Here is a 21,121-nt window from a genome sequence, read left to right on the forward strand (position 1 = left end):
AGGTCTAAGAAATCCCTTTTTAACCCCTTACGACCATACGACCCACAGTGGAAGACTATAGAGCCATAGGTGCAGACTCTTGTTTCAGAAGGGGAAATAAAATAAAATGAATGTCAACCTGTATTGTAGCTTATTCATATGCTTTGTTTAAAACATTAAAATAAATAAAGTCAACAAGGAGAAACCAGTTTTGGTGACGTGTTAAAAACAGCAAGCAAAAACCACTTTTTGTTGAAACTGGCCTAGGAATGTACCAGGGAAACCTGTTTCTGAGGCAGCAAATGGAACAAACCAAATATTTTTGATTCGGGGGGTAGTGGGGTGCTGTGCTCTCACTAGAATCCAGTTTCATCCGTATATTAATACTTAGAAAAAACTGTAGTATAATTACATTAGTTTAAAGCTTAAAACATATATTTAATAGATAAATTGTGTACTTAATAAAAACAACTTTAAATGAAATCGGAACCACCCCCCCACACCGAAAGCAGCTACATATGCGGGTCTGTTGTTGCTCAACGTTTACAGTCTCTCCCCATCCCTCTTGTCCTCATTTCTCTGGCTGACTTTTCTGTGTTTCCTTCAAATGGCTTAAACGGACTATGCCTGCTGCTTCTCACATGGCTGGGAGGTGGAAAACTAACTTAACAGACGGTTTCATGGTTGGACTAGATGAACAGAGCAGGTCAGTGTGAAGTAAGGAGGAAGAAAACCCGTTAGCTAAGTTAGCATCGAAGCTGTTAGTTTCAATGAAACTTTGAGCTAATGTGGCTAAGTGAGCTGCTAGCGGTCTGCTAATTCTGCCAACAACGTAGAGGAAGTTTTACATTTATAAGGAAGCCGAATGAATGGTGGAAATTTGGTCGACTTTTAACATTTTAGAATTATTCTAGTAAATTTGGTTGGCTTAGTACAACAACACCCGATTTTATGCATTATATAGTTGATTTAATGTAGTTAAATTCAGAATAAAGATTTCTCTGTATAAATGCGTTTTATACTAATTTTCCAGCTTTTCTTTGTGTCTTTTAGAAACAGAGGAGTGAAGGTGAGCAGGGACCACCATGGAGACTGTATTCCCCTCTTTCCTTTCTGCAGTTGACCGACTGTCCTGGTTGCTCCTTCCTCTGTTTACATCATGGATAGCCCTGGGTTCAGCAGACACAAAGCAGACAAGATGGCCATTATACTCCCAGAAGCCAGTTCTTCTTGTGTGGAACGCTCCCACTCAGGAGTGTGGGACACGACGAGGTGTTACGTTATCATTAGACCAGTTTGACATAGTGGCAACCCCCAATGAGGGCTTTGTCCGGCAGAATCTCACAATGTTCTATAAGGAACGCCTTGGGCTTTATCCCTATTATGATGCTGAAGGCACAGAAGTGAATGGGGGCATTCCACAACGTGTCAGTCTCTCTCAGCACTATGAAAGGATGCCTCAGGGTCTTGACAAATATATACCAGACCACCAGGCTAAAGGTCTGTCTGTCATTGACTGGGAGGAATGGCGCCCCTTGTGGATCCGAAACTGGGATGCCAAAGATGTCTATAGAAGGAAATCACGTGAACTGGTGGCCAAAAAGAACCCTAAGTGGACTCCAGAGCAAGTGGGGACTGTTGCAAAACAAGAATTTGAACTTTCGGCTCGCAAATTCATGCTGGAGACCCTGAGACAGGCTAAAAATTTGAGACCGAATCAGCTGTGGGGCTTCTACCTGTTTCCTGATTGTTACAACCATGACTACAAAGGGGGGCTGAAAAACTACACAGGACGTTGTCCTGCTGTTGAGATTGAGCGCAATGATCAACTGAACTGGCTGTGGATTGAATGCACCGCCCTTTTTCCCTCCATATACATGGGTTCTGTACTGAACTCCACTAATCATGGACGCCTGTTTGTCCAGAACAGGCTGAAGGAGGCAATGCGCCTTGCATCTGTTGGGGATGGATTGGCACGTCCTGTTTTTGTTTATACCCGACCCACTTACAATAGTGAGATGACCCTTTTAACTGAGGTTGGTTGATTGCAGGAAATAGTGCTGTTGGAAACTGCTATATTAGTAATCCAGTAATCTTTCAATTATTCTTATGATTAATCAAGTAATCCGATGAAAAATTTTAGAAAATTAAATACTGTTGTACTGGCAGTAATATCGGACATTCACGTCATCCCACATTTTCATATTTGTGCAGCCTTAACAATTACTTTTCTGTAGCCTAGAAATTAGCCTGCAACAGTAGCACCTCACTTTTTAAGTTAACCTGGATGACAATTATACAAACATTTTTGAATTATTTTCAATTTAATAATAAAGGAGCAGGATCATAAAGAAACATAAAAAATGTTTGTACTTCAGTTTTTAGTTAAATACTGATATTCAGTCAGTTTAATAGATTAACTCTCACTTTCCCCAGACATTTATAGCTTTTGTGTCAATTTCTCTGTGTGGCACCTTTGTCACATACATAGAAACTTATTTTCCAGTTCGTCCGTAAACCTACACTAAGCATTAGCTAAAGCAGCTGATATGTTCCGTCTACATATGTCTCTGCTCCACCCATATAAATACATCCGCCGCGCTCTTCCACTAGGCAGCAGCTCCAGAAGGAGTTACACTTTTTGTAAAAGTATGACCTACCAGATACAGATTTTTGTTGTTTCCTACAATTACCAACATTCAAAAAGACTTTATTTTTACTATTCTATCATGAGTAGTCATTTATAATTTGAACCAGGGCTGGGCGATGTATCGAAATATTTTCAATTTACGATAGTTAAAATGGCTATATTGCAACTATGCAGTATAAATTGTCGTTCAAATAAACTTTCGCCGACAAATTCACTTCGAGTATGGTTTATCCGACCCCCTATGAATGCATCACTAGTCCCTCGCCCCTCCCAACCTGAACATTTTCTACCAATCACGCTGCGCGGAGAAAACAAACATGGTTACAGCGAGAGTTTGAGGCGAACCGTGAATGAGACTGTAACTGAAGAGGAATCAGATGAACTAGTTTAGTTCCGAAGAGAAACGGCGCTTTATTAATAATTTGGCAGTGGTTTGGATTTTATATGGAGGATGTCGAGCAAAATTAGGTACTTTTCAATACATGTTGTAAAACTATTGCCACAGAAGGTTGCACCACAAATTTATTCCCCCACCCCCAACTGCTATGCCGTTCACAGCCTCGCTGCCGCGGTAGAACTAGTCCTTTAAAGTGAAACCTGGAGATGTAGGTAGGATTCATTTAGTGCTATGCAATAAGAAAAATAACTGTATGTGAGGGAGAGCAATCACTGAAATATTTTTATTTAAAAAAGATAAATAGTTTGGAGTTGATGTTTAAAGTTGCCCGTAACATTTTATATTTGCAGTTAGCTCATTAAGGTTGGACTTTACTATAAGAAAGCTAAATTTGGTGTGGATTTCAAGAGTAACCCTTCACCAGATTATTTTTTTTCCAATGCATTCATTTAAACCATGATAATTACTCATGTTTTTTGTTTTGTTTTGTTTTTTTTTCATGTTTTTGGCCATAAAATAGCTACTTTTTATATGGCATTAAACATCATGTATTTAACTGTGGGTTGTAGTTACATATGGAACCTGCAGCTCTATATGTAACTAGAGCTCAGATTCTCTATAATACATCTTATACAACTAAAGTATTCATATACATCCTTTGCAGAAAGATTTGGTCTCCACCATTGGCGAGAGCGTTGCATTGGGAGCTGCAGGAGTGATCTTCTGGGGGGACACCTCCTACGCAAGTAGTGTAAGAGAATTACTTTCCCTAGTCCTCTCATGTTGCATATGCTGCTGTTATGTATTTTTAAGTTAATATCTATCCTCTGTGCTGCAGACCAGCTGTTCTGACTTGAATAACTATCTGCTGGGATCGCTGGGCCGGTACCTCCTCAATGTGACCACAGCAGCAGAGCAGTGCAGCCAAAAATTGTGCAAATTTCACGGTCGCTGTCTTCGCCGAGCACCGGACAGCGCAGTGTTTCTGCACCTCAGCCCCTCCACTCACAAGATCATAAGTCAGAGCGGAAAGCTGAAGGTCACGGGATCCCCAGGCCAAGCAGAGCTGAAGGCTTTCCGTCAGCACTTCAAGTGCCAGTGCTACAGCGGGTACAGGGGTGAAGGCTGTGAGCAGAGAGCAAGAGGGCAGAATAGAGCCACCTCTGTTTTAGGGATGTGGCCTCTCTGCTTTCTGCTCCCACTCGGACTTCTCTCTCTCCTTCATTGAGGAAACCAAGAAACCAAACTATTCTCTGGCTCTGCCAGCACCAAAAGGGAAAGTTTTGGTTTTCTGGCCTGAAAACAAAAATTAACTGCATTGTGGAAGCATCACTTCAGGAGCAGTGGGTGCTCAGTGCTGAGATTCAGAGGTTTATATGGTAACAGGTTTCCATTTCAGCACACATTGAACTAAAACTACAATGTGTGTTTTCTGGAAAGTATTCTTTTTGTATTTATTTTATAGTAAACATAATGGGTCAATTAAAACCTTAAAAACTGGGAACATGGATTTATATTTCACTGCATACATCGTTGAAACTTTAGATGTATCATAAATTTTTTATTGCAGGGAAGGACTTGATGTAGCCTTGATCTGTCATGTTTAAGAATCAACCTTTAAGTTGTAATGGAGCCTTAAACAACATTTAAAATACTATACCAGTCTTGACATCTTAAACCTCTTTTATCCTTAAAGAAACAGTGTAGCTGGACCTTCCTGTTTCATTACAGATTTGTGCCTTAACATGGCTAGAAAATACTCTTCTTACAGCTGCATTTTGTGTTAAATTTCTTGTTTTTTTTTCAGTGACATTCAGCTTGATACCCGATATTGTACAGTTTATGAATTACAGCAATGTCTTAATGTTGTTTACAGTCAATGAATGAATTGGAATAATATCCAAACATTTGGATATTTAGCATTTAATACACTATATAGCAATATTTAATATTAGAATACTACATCATACCAAAACAAAAAAACATTTTAAAAGAGAAATGTTGGCTTTATACAAAGAATTGTTCAATATCCTTTTTGTTGTTTTCACAACGTAATTTTAATCAGAAAAAAAGCCTAATTGGAATGCAGATTCAAATGTATTTAATTTGAACAATGTTCAATGAAAAGATTATTTTGGATTATTACAATGAATTATTTTACACTTATATTAACTGACAAGTTATGCCACAAATGTTGGACCATGGCATTCAACTGATGTCACTTCTGATTTTTATAGTTTTTAGTTTCCTCATCAAAACTTTTAGCTTTTAGAATGAAAACATATCAATATTTTTGGACTATTTTTAATTTATTTTCTTTCAAAGAAAATTCAAAGGTCACATAGTTTTGCAGTCTTTTTATTTATCTCAGTTGATTTTTCATCTTTAAACCCAATTTCAAAATGTGTTTCAAAAGTCCATTTGATTAAAGGAGATTGGTTGACTGAACAGTTTCAGATTTCAATTAAACAAAAAAAAATGTGTTTTGTTTATGTAGCCATTTTTAAAACCTGCACTTTAAATGCTTATTTTCTTGGTACATTAGGCTTCATCATGTATTTCCACTTGTGAAAGATTGTGTCTTAGTGTATTTCAGTCTGTTAGCCTTATGTCAGTAGAGAGCTGTTCTAGGTGTTTTCTCCATGATTTTTCCATGTTTGAATTGTTTTCCACTGTGAATGTTGTCCAAAAACAAATGGGTAAATGATTGTTGTACATTTCTTAAGCATTTCTGTTTTATCATTATAGAGGCATGAGTACGATTTTGAACACTCTGTTTTATTAGCAGCTTTGTCTCAGTATTTATAAAACTTACTAGAAATATGAAATCTATTTTGCAAAGATTTACTGCTGTTTTTTTAATATATTGCATCTGGCAAAATCAAGAAACTATCTTAACCATTTCATGTTCATATTTTAAGCTGGAGAATTTCATTATTAAAATTATGATTTCATGACAAGCTATCTGTCCCTTGTTTCCTGAATTCAATATCTCTAGAACTCTAGAAACATTTAAATGTGGCAGATGGATTAAAAAATTAATTGATCAGAGTCAAGATTTCTTTGGTTTTCTCTTGCTGAGATAAAGTTGTGCATATTCTTATAACTAGATTACATTACATGGAATATAGATGCACAGTAATCAGTCAAAGAGCTTTAAAAATATTTCCAGTATCATATTATGTGTTCAGAAAACCAGGTGGAAAGCTGGGCTCAAAGCCTAGAAGCAAGGTTCAATCTTTGGATGAGGAGAGAAATAATGTGGATTATCTTACAGGAGGAGTTTGTCAGAAATGTAAAAAGAGTGTCAGGAAGGTTGATGAGTCTGAAGTTAGAAGTTGAAGGTGTGATGTTTAATGTTGTTGGTGGCTATGCACCACAGGCAGGATGTGAGTTGGAAGAGAAGAAGAAATTCTGGAGTGAGTTAGATGGAGTGATGCAGAATAGCCAGAGTGGTGATAGGGGCAGATGTCTATGGACCTGTTGGAGCAGGGCACAGAGGTGATGAGGAAGTGACAGGCAGACGTGGCATCCAGAACAGGAACACAGAAGGACAGATGGTGGTAAACTTTGCAAAGAGGACAGGAATGGCTGTAGCGAATACTTTCTTCCAAAAGAGAAAAGAACACAGTGAAGTACATGAGAAGCACACAGGCGAAATACGTCTTGTGTAGACAATGCAATCTGAAAGAATTCAATGACTGCAAGGTTGTGGTAGATCTTTAGTAATGTGTAGAATGATTCTGAGGGTGAGAAGAAAAAAGGTAGAACAGAGGACAAAGAGGTGGCAAAGTGAGGACTGAAGAGAGTCACCAGGAGTGCAGGGAGATACGGAGCGATGTGAAGACAAGGTTAGCTAGGACCAAACAAAAGGGCATACGGTGACAGAGATGAAGATGGGAAGGATGTCCAACATTTTAGGGGGACTAGGGATCAAGATGGAACTGTACTGTCAGGTGCAAAAAGTGTGATAGGAAGATGGAAGGAGTGCTTAGAAAAGTTGCTGAATCAAGAAAATGAGATAACATCATTTTATCGCATCTAAAACAAGAGTATCTCCATGAAGGCCAATGTCTGCCACAACTGAGGCTTAATGGAGCTCGAATTGGAGCAAGCTGGGGAAACAACCTTCTCAAGCCATTGAAGGGTCAACTCAAAATGTGGACAGATTCTATGATCGCTCTGCACTGGATATGCAGCTCAGCTCAGAAGTAGAAGCCATTTACTGCAAACAGAGTGACTGAGATACAAGAACTCACCATCCCTGAACTTTGGTTTCACTGGAGCAGAAAAAACAACCCAGCTGACTTACCTTCCAGAGGTCAGAGTGTCAAGAACTTCATCCACAATCTATGGTGGAATGGACCCATCCATCTGACTTCATCTGTTAAAGAAAAGGTTGTCCCGTCACAAACAAAAAAAACATGTATAGGCGCACACAGGAACAGCGTGACCCCACCAGACCGTGTACAGAGTAATAAACTTGTGGGGTCTAAATGGCCCAGTGACCCCATCTCTTAAGACTGCGGGAGGGTTAAACAGTCAGAGCAGGAGCAGGAAAATGTAATCTGCAAATATCAACTGGAATCTCCCTGTTGCAGTGCTGCAAAGGAAGGAAATGCTATTGTTTTGATTTACCATCTAAAAGTGAAACCTAAAAAAAGTTTTTAATGTTTGCAAATATACAATTAGTATGTGATGTTTTTTTCATTTCTATTGTGAATTTTATACCAAAAAATATTGTTGTGCATATCGTTACCGCCACACTTCACAATAGATATTGTGATATGGATTTATATCTCAATAAATATAAAACTATAGTGCAAACACAGAAACAACTGGGATGTTAAGGCAAAAAACAACATAATAATACTATAAATAAATCAATAAATAAATATCGCACATTCCTATTAGGAATAGTAAAATATTTCATAGGAAATACATTTTTAGTTAATGCAGTTTTCTAGACAGACTTTGAAAGTTAGTGTTCTAATTACATTTACAGTTTAATAATTCATGATTTAAACTAGAGGACACTTGTTTATTTTTGAAACAGGAAATGGAACTGAGATGTTTTGATTTGAGCATTAATTTCTTAAAAAAGTTTGGGTCAGTTTTTTTTTTTTTTGTTTCTGTTTTGTTCTGCTGTCCCTCGGGTCGATTCAATGCAGTATCTGATTCAACTTTGCTTTACATCTTAAATGGTAAGAAACCAAGGCCATCATTCCCATGATCATTTTGTCATATTGTGTTTGCAGAAACATGACTGAGTGAACGCTCTTTGTGAAAGAAGCAAACTTAAGTTAACAAAGGTTGCGATCACACTGCAGCCTGAAGTGACCCAATTCAGATTTTGTTTTTTAAAGCAATAGAAAGTCAAACAATATAGAGAACATAGATTTTTCTGTCTCAATGTTGTATGTCAATTTTACATCTTTTTGTGTTTTTTTGGAAACAGAGGAGTGAAGGTGAGCAGGGACCACCATGAGGACTGTATTCCCCTCTTTCCTCTCTGCATTTGACCAACTGACCTGGTTGCTCCTTGCTCTGTTTACATCATGGATAGTCCTGGGTTCAGCAGACACAAAGCAAACAAGCTGGCCATTACACCCCAAGAAGCCAGTTCTCTTCGTCTGGAACGCTCCCACTCAGGACTGTGAGACACAAGAACGTGTTAAGTTATCATTAGACCAGTTTGACATAGTGTCATCCCCAGCTCAGGGTGTTGTCGGGCAGACTCTCACATTGTTCTACAAGAACCGCCTCGGAATTTATCCTTATTATGAAGGTGAAGCTGAAGACGCACCAGTGAATGGGGGCCTTCCACAAAGTGTCAGCCTCTCTCAGCACGTTGAAAAAATGTCTAAGGATCTAGACACATACATACCAGACCGCAAGGCTAAAGGTCTGTCTGTTATTGACTGGAGGGAATGGCGCCCCTTGTGGGTTCGAAACTGGGCTGGCAAAAGTGTCTATAAAAAGAAAACACGTGAGCTGGTGACCAAAAAGTACCCTACGATGTCTTCAGGGGAATTGACGGCTGCTGCAACAAAAGAATTTGAACTTGCGGCTCGTAAATTCCTGCACGAGACCATCAGACAGGGTAAAAATTTGAGACCGAATCAGCTGTGGGGCTTCTACCTGTTTCCTGACTGTTACAACTATGAATACAAAGGGAAAATGGACAGCTACACAGGACTTTGTCCTGCTGTTGAGATTGAGCGCAATCATCAACTGAACTGGCTGTGGAATGAAAGCACCGCCCTTTTCCCCTCAATATACCTGGATCCTGAACTGCGCTCCACTAATCAGGCACGGCTGTTTGTCCTGAACAGGCTGAAGGAGGCAATGCGCATCGCGTCTGTTGGGGATGGATTGGCACGTCCTGTTTATGTTTATAGTCAACCTACTTTCAGAGATGTGATGACCCTTTTAACTGAGGTTGGTTGATTGGAGGAAATAGTGCTGTTTTAATCGATTATTTTAGTAATCAAGTAATCTTTCAATTATTCTTATGATTAATCAAGCAATCTGATAAAAAATTAGAAAAACATTATTGGTAAATACTGTTGGACTAGCAGTAATAACATCGGACATTCACATCGTCCCAAATTTTCATGTGTGGAGCCTTAACATTTACTGTTGTGTAGCTTTGAAAATTAGCCTGCAACAGTAGCACCTCACTTTTTAAGTTAACCAGGATAACAATTAAACAAAAAATTATTTTTTTCAATGTAATGATAAATAGCAGGATCATAAAGAAACAGAAATTGTCTGTACTCCAGACTTTAGTCTATATTTTGATATTCAGTCAGTTTTATAGATTAACTCTCACTTTTCCCAGCCATTTATAACTTTTGTGTCAATTTCTCTGTGTGGCAACTTCGTCACACAGAGAAACTCAGGCAAACCATCTGTTGTGACCGGGATGGTAGGAAATTTATTTTACAGTTCATTCGTAAAACTAATCTGAGCATCAGCTAAAGCAGCCCGATATGTTCCCTCTACATGTCTCTGCTCCACCCATATAAATACACCCGCCGCTCTCTGCACCAGCCACTAGGAAGCAGCTCCAGGAGGAGAGTTAAACTTCTTGTAAAACTATGACCTACCAGATACAGATATTTGTTGTTTCCTATAATTACCAAAGTTCAAAAATATTTTATTTTTACTTTTCTATCATGATTATTTATAATTTGAACTAGGGTAAACACTGAAATATTTTTATTTAAAAAAGACAAAAAGTTTGGAGTTGATGTTTAAAGTTGTCCGTAACATTTTATATTTGCAGTTAGCTCATTAAGGTTGGGCTTTATTATAAAAAAACTAAGTTTGGTGTGCATTTCTAGAGAACGACGTTTCTTACCTAAAATGAGATTTCCAAAAGTTTGCCTGCTCGTTTAAATACACCATGCTACATGACAAACTGAGGCTGAAAGTTCAAAAATATAAAACCTCCCTGGTATCTACAGAGTTCAGCTCTGAGTCCATTTACTTCCTTGCTAATTCAACAAAACCCCCATGGGGATATAAATTGATGTTATGAGGGAGAATGTGAAAAAATATGTAATGGTAAAGAAGTAACTGTCACCTGGTGCAGTCCAGCAGTCTGTTGATTAAAAATAAAAAACTTATAGTTTAGCTCAGATCCCATTGAAGAGTTAAATAGTTAGTTTACACCTGCTGAATGAAGTTTACTGGCCAGGTGTGTGCACGTCAAAGAATTTGGCTTCTGTTCCAATCCGCTCCTGTTGTTCAGACATTTTATATGTAATTATGGTAATTTGGTGGGAACTCAAAGTAACATATTGATTGTGATAAGTTAACCAAAACCGTTTAACAAGATACCTCCACCAGATTAGTTTTTTTTCCAATGCATTCATCTAAAACATCACAATTACTCATGTTTTTTTTTCATGTTCTTGGCTATAAAATAGCTATTATTGCTTATACAGTATTTAAAATCATATATTAAACTGTGGGCATTATAGAGTTCACAGCTCTATATGTAACGAGTTCAGATTCTCTATAATACATCTTATACAACTAAAGTATTCATAATCATCCTTTGCAGAAAGATTTGGTCTCCACCATTGGCGAGAGCGTTGCTTTGGGAGCTGCAGGAGTGGTCTTCTGGGGGGGCGCCTCCTATGCAACTAGTGTAAGAGAATTACTTTCCCTAGTCCTCTCATGTTGCATATGCTGCTGTTATGTATTTTTAAGTTAATATCTATCCTCTGTGCTGCAGAGCGGCTGTTCTGACTTGAATAACTATTTTCGGGGACCGATGGGACGGTACCTCCTCAATGTGACCACAGCAGCAAAGGAGTGCAGCCAGAAATTGTGCAAATTTAATGGTCGCTGTCTTCGCCGAGCACCGGACAGCGCCGTGTTTCTGCACCTCAGCCCCTCCACTCACAAGATCATAAGTCAGAGCGGAAAGCTGAAGGTCAGGGGATCCCCAGGCCAAGCAGAGCTGAAGGCCTTCCGTCAGCACTTCAAGTGCCAGTGCTACAACGGGACCAAGGGTGAAGGCTGTGAGTGGAGAGGAAAAGGAGGAAAAGGAGAAAGAGAAAAAGAGCAGAGTAGTGCCACCTCTGTTTTAAGGATGTGGCCTCTCTGCTTTGTTCTCCAACTCGGACTTCTCTCTCTGTTTCACTGAGGAAACCAAGAAACCAAACTATTCTCTGGCTCAGCCAGCACCGAAAGGGAAAGTTTTGGTTTTCTGGCCTGAAAACAAAAATAAACTGCATTGTGGAAGCATCACTTCAGGAGCAGTGGGTGTTCAGTGCTGAGATTCAGAGGTTTATATGGTAAACATGGTAACAGGTTTCCATTTCAGCACACATTGAACTAAAACTACAGTGTGTATTTTCTGTAAAGTATTCTTTCTGTGTTTATTTTATAGTAAATTTAATGGGTCAATTAAATCCTTAAAAACTGGAAACATGCATAAAGATTTGGAAAAAAATAATAATCGGGGAAAAAAAATAATGGAGAAATCTTGCAATTTCAATAGGCCTTCGCCAGCACTTCGCTGCTAGGGCCTAATTAAACAAGACAACTGTATTTTGTTTATGTAGCCATTTTTAAAACTTGCACTTTAAATATCGTACTTTCTGGACTGTAGAGCGCACCACACTATAAGACGCAGCTTCAATAAAAAATATTTAAAAAACTGGAAACGTACATAAGCCGGTTTTCCATAAGGGCCCAGCAGAGGGCAGGGTCCTAATAAATCTGCTGGATTTATTAAGGACGCAGCCGTCTGTCTCCAAAGCCGAACAAGGGTTTCGATAACACTGAGCTTACTTGCAGTGGCTCTATTTACCTCCTGTACTGCCAGATCGATAGACCTCAACTTAAGAGCTACATCATATGAGTTTGAAAACATTTCTCTGTCGTACCTGCTGCTAGCACATGCTTCTTCTTAATGAAAATTAGCACTTTCTTCTTTGATTTCCAATTTTGACTTCCACAGATTCACTTCCTGCTAAAGAGCCCCCTGGTGGTTGAAGAAAAATCTGCAGAAAAGCTGCACTGACTATAAGCCGCAAGTTTCAAAGCTTAGGAAAATAAGTACCGAACGAAAAATATGGTACTTATTTTCTTGGTATATTAGGCTTCGTCATGTATTTCCACTTGTGAAAGGTTGTGTCTTAGTGTATTTCAGTCTGTGAGCCTTATGTCAGTAGAGAGCTGTTCTAGGTGTTTTCTCCATGATTTTTCCATGTTTGAATTGTTTTCCACTGTGAATGTTGTCCAAAAACAAATGGGTAAATGATTGTTGTACATTTCTTAAGCATTTCTGTTTTATCATTTTAGAGGCATGAGTACGATTTTGAACACTCTGTTTTATTAGCAGCTTTGTCTCAGTATTTATAAAACTTACTAGAAATATGAAATCTATTTTGCAAAGATTTACTGCTGTTTTTTTTAATATATTGCATCTGGCAAAATCAAGAAACTATCTTAACCATTTCATGTTCATATTTTACGCTGGAGAATTTCATTATTAAAATTATGATTTCATGACAAGCTATCTGTCCCTTGTTTCCTGAATTCAATATCTCTAGAACTCTAGAAACATTTAAATGTGGCAGATGGATTAAAAAATTAATTGATCAGAGTCAAGATTTCTTTGGTTTTCTTTTGCTGAGATAAAGTTGTGCATATTCTTATAACTAGATTACATTACATGGAATATAGATGCACAGTAATCAGTCAAAGAGCTTTAAAAATATTTCCAGTATCATATTATGTGTTCAGAAAACCAGGTGGAAAGCTGGGCTCAAAGCCTAGAAGCAAGGTTCAATCTTTGGATGAGGAGAGAAATAATGTGGATTATCTTACAGGAGGAGTTTGTCAGAAATGTAAAAAGAGTGTCAGGAAGGTTGATGAGTCTGAAGTTAGAAGTTGAAGGTGTGATGTTTAATGTTGTTGTTGGCTATGCACCACAGGCAGGATGTGAGTTAGAAGAGAAGAAGAAATTCTGGAGTGAGTTAGATGGAGTGATGCAGAATATCCAGAGTGGTGATAGGGGCAGATGTCTATGGACCTGTTGGAGCAGGGAACAGAGGTGATGAGGAAGTGACAGGCAGACGTGGCATCCAGAACAGGAACACAGAAGGACAGATGGTGGTAAACTTTGCAAAGAGGATAGGAATGGCTGTAGCGAATACTTTCTTCCAGAAGAGAAAAGAACACAGTGAAGTACATGAGAAGCACACAGGCGAAATACGTCTTGTGTACTGACAGGTGCAAAAAGTGTGATAGGAAGATGGAAGGAGTGCTTAGAAAAGTTGCTGAATCAAGAAAATGAGATAACATCATTTTGTCGCATCTAAAACAAGAGTATCTCCATGAAGGCCAATGTCTGCCACAACTGAGGCTTAATGGAGCTCGAATTGGAGCAAGCTGGGGAAACAACCTTCTCAAGCCATTGAAGGGTCAACTCAAAATGTGGATAGATTCTATGATCGCTCTGCACTGGATATGCAGCCCAGCTCAGAAGAAGCCATTTACTGCAAACAGAGTGACTGAGATACAAGAACTCACCATCCCTGAACTTTGGTTTCACTGGAGCAGAAAAAACAACCCAGCTGACTTACCTTCCAGAGGTCAGAGTGTCAAGAACTTCATCCACAATCTATGGTGGAATGGACCCATCCATCTGACTTCATCTGTTAAAGAAAAGGTTGTCCCGTCACAAACAAAAAAAAAACATGTATAGGCGCACACAGGAACAGCGTGACCACACCAGACCGTGTACAGAGTAATAAACTTGTGGGGTCTAAATGGCCCAGTGACCCCATCTCTTAAGACTGCGGGAGGGTTAAACAGTCAGAGCAGGAGCAGGAAAATGTAATCTGCAAATGTTAACTGGAATCTCCCTGTTGCAGTGCTGCAAAGGAAGGAAATGCTATTGTTTTGATTTACCATCTAACAATGAAACCTAAAAAAGTTTTTAATGTTTGCAAATATACAATTAGTATGTGATGTTTTTTCATTTCTATTGTAAATTTTATACCAAAAAATATTGTTGTGCATATCGTTACCGCCACACTTCACAATAGATATTGTGATATGGATTTATATCTCAATAAATATAAAACTATAGTGCAAACACAGAAACAACTGGGATGTTAAGTCAAATGAAAAAAAAAATAAAAAAAATAATATATATATATATATACATATACATACATTTTTATATATATATAAAAATTCCCCTCTCACCCTCCGCGGGTGGTCTCTTTCATCCTCTGAGCTCGGGTCCTCTACCAGAGGCCTGGGAGCTTGAGGGTTCCTCCAGTACCTTGGCTGTGCCTAGAACTGCACATTTCTGGACTGGACATATCTATATATGCATAAAGAGAGAGAGAGAGAGAGAGAGAGAGAAATAGATAAATAAACAGGTATCGCACATTCCTATTAAGAATAGTAAAATATTTAATAGGCAATATATTATTAGTTAATACAGTTTTCTAGACAGACTTTGGAAGTTAGTGTTCTAATCATAATTACAATTTAATAACAATTCATGATTTAAACTAGAGGAAAGATTGTTTATTTTTGAAACACGAAATGGAACTGAGATGTTGTGTTTTGAACATTAATTTGTTTAAAAAGTTTGCGTCAGTATTTTTTTTTGTTTGTTTTTTTTATGTTTTGTTCTGCTGTCCCCCAGGTCGATTCAATGCAGTATCTGATTGATTCAACTTTGCTTTACATCTTAAATGGTAAGAAACCAAGGTCATCATCTCCATGATCATTTTGTCATATTGTGTTTGCAGAAACATGACTGAGTGAACGCTCTTTGTGAAAGAACAAAACTTTCGTTGACAAAGGTTGCGTTCACTCTGCAGCCTGAAGTGACCCAAACATTCGACAGTCAAACTATATAGAGAACATAGATTTTTCTGTCAAATGTTGTGTGTCAATTTTACATCTTTTTGTGTTTTTTTGGAAACAGAGGAGTGAAGGTGAGCAGGGACCACCATGGAGACTGTATTCCCCTCTTTCCTCTCTGCATTTGACCGACTGTCCTGGTTGCTCCTTGCTCTGTTTACATCATGGATAGTCCTGGGTTCAGCAGACACAAACCAGACAAGCTGGCCATTACACCCCAAGAAGCCAGTTATTTTCGTCTGGAACGCTCCCACGCAGGACTGTGAGACACGACGAGGTGTTAAGTTATCATTAGATCAGTTTGACATAGTTTCAACCCCCACTAAGAGCATTGTCGGGCAGAATCTCACTTTGTTCTATAAGGAACGCCTCGGGATTTATCCTTATTATGACACTAAAGACACAGAAGTGAATGGGGGCATTCCACAAAGTGTCAGTCTCTCTCAGCACCTTGAAAAAATGTCTAAGGATCTAGATACATACATACCAGACCGCAAGGCTAAAGGTCTGTCTGTCATTGACTGGGAGGAATGGCGCCCCCTGTGGGTCCGAAACTGGTCTGGCAAAGATATCTATAGAAGGAAATCACGTGAGCTGTTGGCCAAAAAGAACTCTACATTGACTCAAGGGCAAGTGGCGACTGCTGCAAAAGAAGAATTTGAACTTTCGGCTCGTCAATTCATGCTGGAGACCCTGAAACAGGCTAAGAATTTGAGACCGAATCAGCTGTGGGGCTTCTACCTGTTTCCTGATTGTTACAACCATAACTACAAAGGGAAAATGGATAGCTACACAGGACGTTGTCCTGATGTTGAGTATGAGCGCAATGATCAACTGAACTGGCTGTGGAATGAAAGCACCGCCCTTTTCCCCTCAATATACATGGATCCTGACCTGCGCTCCACTGATCAGGGACGGCTGTTTGTCCTGAACAGGGTGAAGGAGGCAATGCGCCTTGCATCTGTTGGGGATGGATTGGCACGTCCTGTTTATGTTTATAGCCAACCCACTTTCAGAGATGTGATGACCCTTTTAACTGAGGTTGGTTGATTGGAGGAAATAGTGCTGTTGTAAACTGTTATTTTAGTAATCAAGTAATCTTTCAATTATTCTTATGATTAATCAAGCAATCTGATAAAAAATTAGAACAAATTATTGGTAAATACTGTTGGACTAACAGTAATAATATCGGACATTCACATCGTCCCACATTTTCATGTGTGGAGCCTTAACATTTACTTTTGTGTAGCCTTGAAAATTAGCCTGTAACAGTAGCACCTCACTTTTTAAGTTAACCTGGATAACAATTAAACAAAAATTTATTATTTTCAATGTAATGATTAATAGCAGGATCATAAAGAAACAGAAATTGTCTGTACTCCAGACTTTAGTCTATATTTTGATATTCAGTCAGTTTTATAGATTAACTCTCACTTTTCCCAGCCATTTATAGATTTTGTGTCAATTTCTCTGTGTGACAACTTCGTCACACACAGAGAAACTTGTTTTCCAGTTCGCCCGTAAATCTAATCTATGCATCAGCTAAAGCAGCCCTATATGTTCCCTCTACATGTCTCTGCTCCACCCATATAAATACACCCGCCGCGCTCTGCACCAGCCACCAGGAAGCAGCTGCAGAAGGAGAGTTAAACTTTTTGAAAAACTATTAATCAATCAGTCAATCAAATTTTATTTGCATAGCACATTTCAGCAGCAAGGCATTTCAAAGTGCTTTACATAATTAAAATGCAAATAGCATGTGACATAGAATAAACAGTGACAAAAAGAGATTCTGATTAAGATTAAAAAAGATAAAAACATTAAACATTTTAGGACTTCAGTTAAACGTCATTTAACTGGGGCTCTAACCCTCTGGGACTTTAGTCAAAAACACCGTTTGACAAGGACTTCAACCTCTAGGTTTTTAGTTGAAATGCCGTCAACTGGGACTCTAAACCCCATAGAACTTTAGTTAAACGCCGTTTAACTGGGACGTTTTCCGGGGGGCTTTACATCATTAAAACGTAGACAGTAAGAAAGAGAAATAAAAAGAAAGTAATAACAAATAAAAAGTAAAGATTAAAACATTAAAAACATCAAAGACATCAAAACCTGCACTCTAATCCTAATTTAGCCATAAGCAACTCTAAACAGGTGGGTTTTAAGTTGGGATTTAAAGGCACCCAGTGTTTCAGCTGTTTTATAGTTTTCTGGAAGTTTGATCCAAATCTGTGGTGCATAGAAACTGAATGCTGCTTCTCCTCGTTTGGTTCTGGTTCTGGGGATGCAGAGCAGACCAGAACCAGAAGATCTGAGGGGTCTAGACAGTTGGTACAGCAATAACAGATCTTTAAGGTATTGTGGTGCTAAACCGTTCTATGACCTACCAGATACAGATTTTTTTGTTTCCTATAATTACCAAAGTTCAAAAATACTTTATTTTTACTTTACTATCATGAGTAATTATTTATAATTTGAACCAGGGCAATCACTGAAATATTTTTATTTAAAAAAGACAAAACGTTTGGAGTTGATGTTTAAAGTTGCCCGTAACATTTCATATTTGCAGTTAGCTCATTAAGGTTGGGCTTTACTATAAAAAAAAATTAAATTTGGTGTGTATTTCTAGAGAATGTGGTTTCTTACCTAAAATGAGATTTCCAAAAGTTTCCCTGCTTGTTTAAATACACCATGCTACATGACAAACTGAGGCTGAAAGTTCAAAAATATAAAACCTCCCTGGTATCTACAGAGTTCAGCTCTGAGTCCATTTACTTCCTTGCTAATTCAACAAAACGCCCCGTGGGGATATAAATTGATGTTATGAGGGAGAATGTGAAAACATATGAAATGGTAAAGAAGTAACTGTCACCTGGTGAAGTCCAGCAGTCTGTTGATTAAAAATAAAAACTTATAGTTTAGCTCAGATCCCATTGAAGAGTTAAATAGTTAGTTTACACCTGCTGAATGAAGTTTACTGGCCAGGTGTGTGCACGTCAAATCCGCTCCTGTTGTTCAGACATTTTACATGTAATTCTGTTAATTTGGTGGGAACTCAAGGTAACCCTTCACCAGATTAGTTTTTTTCCAACTCATTGATATAAAACATGATAATTACTCATGTTATTTTCATGTTTTTGGCCTTAAAATAGCTATTATTGCTTGTACAGCATATATTTAACTGTGGTCTATAGTTACATATAGAACCAAAGCTCTATATGTAATGAGCAAAGTTTCTCTATAATACATCTTATACAACTAAAGTATTCATATACATCCTTTGCAGAAAGATTTGGTCTCCACCATTGGCGAGAGCGTTGCATTGGGAACTGCAGGAGTGATCTTCTGGGGGGGCTCCTCCTATGCAACTAGTGTAAGAGAATTACTTTCCCTAGTCCTCTCATGTTGCATATGCTGCTGTTATGTATTTTTAAGTTAATATCTATCCTCTGTGCTGCAGAGTGGCTGTTCTGACTTGAATAACTATTTTCGGGGACCGATGGGACGGTACCTCCTCAATGTGACCACAGCAGCAAAGGAGTGCAGCCAGAAATTGTGCAAATTTAACGGTCGCTGTCTTCGCCGAGCACCGGACAGCGCCGTGTTTCTGCACCTCAGCCCCTCCACTCACAAGATCATAAGTCAAAGCGGAAAGCTGAAGGTCACGGGATCCCCAGGCCAAGCAGAGCTGAAGGCCTTCCGTCAGCACTTCAAGTGCCAGTGCTACAACGGGACCAAGGGTGAAAGCTGTGAGCTGGGAGGAAAAGGAGGAAAAGGAGAAAGAGGGCAGAGTAGTGCCACATCTGTTTTAGGGATGTGGCCTCTCTGCTTTGTTCTCCAACTCGGACTTCTCTCTCTGTTTCATTGAGGAAACAAAAATAAACTGCATTGTGGAAGCATCACTTCAGGAGCAGTGGGTGTTCAGTGCTTAGATTCAGAGTTTTATATGGTAACAGGTTTCCATTTCAGCACACATTGAACTAAAACTACAGTGTGTATTTTCTGGAAAGTATTCTTTCTGTGTTTATTTTATAGTAAACGTAATGGGTCAATTAAATCCTTAAAAACTGGAAAATGCATATTCTCCTGAGAACTTAAGAAGAAAATATACCTTCCAATTTCCGTGTTTATATGATTTCCTACCTATTTAGGCCAAAATTAACACCTTACCATTTTGTTTCATTCATTTAATTTTTTATTAAAATTTCACAGCATGTCCATTGTAGTGGACATCTGGACAATTTCAGTCTAAATTATGACGAAATTCAAAAAAACTGAAAAATATACAAATTAGTGATTAATGAATCACATTAACCCAAGAAGAGGTGAAATTTACAAAGAAAAAAAAATACACTTAATAACCAGAAGTTATCCATTTCTGGTTTCAGTCTATTGCTTGTTACTTCAACTGACAACCAAAAATGGCTGCAAACTGCAGGGGGGTCCCCAAACACCAAGAAATGAAGACTTTATTTATTTTTACATATTTAATTGTTTATTTTTTCATTTATTTTGAACATGATAGAAGTAGAAAATGACACACATGAATAAGGACTTTCTTCAGAATATCAGCACACATGGCCTATCTTGGCTTTCCAAGAGTCTTCTGGAATAAAAATAATCAAAAGTGAAGTTACAGGAAAATGATGAGGAATTAGTTCTGCAAACTTTTCAAAGGGTCTTCCAGCAACTGGAACCATTATGATGAACCAAATAATAGCAAAGCCACACCAGTTACCATAAGATGGGCCACTGTGAACAGAAGGGAGCATCTTAGCTGACTGTCACAAAGTGGTTTGATGATAAACCTGTTGTGATGGCATCCGTCATTTACGGGAAAGATCTAAACAATATTTGCAATCGATGGTCAAGCAAAGAAAAAATTTGTTTCCAGGTACGACAACCAGAAGTGATGGAGGGTGGCGTAGATCTTTATGACCAATAACCAAGAAATGGACATTCCCATCGCAAATGTCTGGCCCTAGACAGACATACAAATTAATCCTGGCCCACCTAGCATGGCGACTTTCCTGCTGTCTCTGGCTCTGATGGTGCGTTCATACCAAAAGTGTTTTGAACATTATTTAAAGTCTATGTGGAGGCGCAATCAGGGCTATGGAGGCGCGTTCTGAGCGTTTAGCATGGCGCATTTTGAACCGTTTTTTTGACGTTCCACATAGACTGTGAATGTAAACCAGATGGACCTGACGCTCAAAACGCGTTTGGTGTGAACGCACCATGAGTCTGTCTCTTCATCAGATTCTCCTGGATCTGATGAAGTTCCCTACCAGAGTCTGATACTTATCCTCATCTTCATCTGACAACTCCAGATCTGAATCTCCCTCTACTATCTTGTATAGAATCCTGCTTCACTTCTTTCTCCTACAACAATGTGGAGTTGTTAAATACACTGAAATTGTCCTGATGTCAAATAGTGCAAACACAGAAACAACTGTATATCTATATGATAGATAGATAGATAGATAGATAGATAGATAGATAGATAGATAGATAGATAGATAGATAGATAGATAGATAGATAGATAGATAGATAGATAGATAGATAGATAGATAGATAGATAGATAGATAGATATGTACCACACATTCCTATGAGGAATAGTAAAATATTTTAAATTTAATAAATCAATTATTAGTTAATGCAGTTTACTAGACAGACTTTGTA

The 21,121-nt window shown here is 38.4% G+C and overlaps 3 protein-coding genes across 7 annotated transcripts; all 3 read left to right on the plus strand.

The window, feature by feature from the left end:
* Nucleotides 1–510: 510 nt before the first annotated feature.
* On the plus strand, nt 511–5,986 carry LOC106925226 (hyaluronidase-2-like). Of its 3 annotated transcripts, none has more exons than XM_088005650.1 (4): nt 511–685; nt 1,033–1,048; nt 3,691–3,777; nt 3,865–5,986. In XM_088005650.1, the coding sequence occupies exons 1-4, from the start codon at nt 603–605 to the stop codon at nt 4,252–4,254; spliced, it is 576 nt and encodes a 191-aa protein (XP_087861776.1). In that variant the 5' UTR covers nt 511–602; the 3' UTR covers nt 4,255–5,986. The 3 variants fall into 3 exon arrangements, with proteins under 3 accessions (XP_087861776.1, XP_087861774.1, XP_087861775.1); XM_088005648.1 differs by having other exon boundaries at nt 536–685; nt 1,033–2,015; XM_088005649.1 differs by having other exon boundaries at nt 556–685; nt 1,039–2,015.
* Nucleotides 5,987–7,759: 1,773 nt separating this feature from the next.
* LOC106925243 (hyaluronidase Ba Hy-1-like) lies at nt 7,760–11,688 on the plus strand. 2 transcript variants are annotated; one of them, XM_088006013.1, is made up of 3 exons: nt 7,760–9,471; nt 11,105–11,187; nt 11,275–11,688. In XM_088006013.1, the coding sequence occupies exons 1-3, from the start codon at nt 8,511–8,513 to the stop codon at nt 11,686–11,688; spliced, it is 1,458 nt and encodes a 485-aa protein (XP_087862139.1). In that variant the 5' UTR covers nt 7,760–8,510. The 2 variants fall into 2 exon arrangements, with proteins under 2 accessions (XP_087862139.1, XP_087862140.1); XM_088006014.1 differs by having other exon boundaries at nt 7,760–9,467; nt 11,101–11,187.
* Nucleotides 11,689–12,633: 945 nt separating this feature from the next.
* LOC106913489 (hyaluronidase-2-like) lies at nt 12,634–19,305 on the plus strand. 2 transcript variants are annotated; one of them, XM_088005651.1, is made up of 3 exons: nt 12,634–16,482; nt 18,728–18,810; nt 18,898–19,305. In XM_088005651.1, the coding sequence occupies exons 1-3, from the start codon at nt 15,528–15,530 to the stop codon at nt 19,303–19,305; spliced, it is 1,446 nt and encodes a 481-aa protein (XP_087861777.1). In that variant the 5' UTR covers nt 12,634–15,527. The 2 variants fall into 2 exon arrangements, with proteins under 2 accessions (XP_087861777.1, XP_087861778.1); XM_088005652.1 differs by having other exon boundaries at nt 12,634–16,478; nt 18,724–18,810.
* The last annotated feature ends 1,816 nt before the right edge of the window (nt 19,306–21,121 follow it).

The sequence above is a fragment of the Poecilia mexicana genome, unplaced genomic scaffold, assembly GCF_051168715.1.
Source record: "Poecilia mexicana isolate PSO_F unplaced genomic scaffold, ASM5116871v1 scaffold_5, whole genome shotgun sequence".
In the NCBI taxonomy this organism is placed as follows: domain Eukaryota; kingdom Metazoa; phylum Chordata; class Actinopteri; order Cyprinodontiformes; family Poeciliidae; genus Poecilia; species Poecilia mexicana.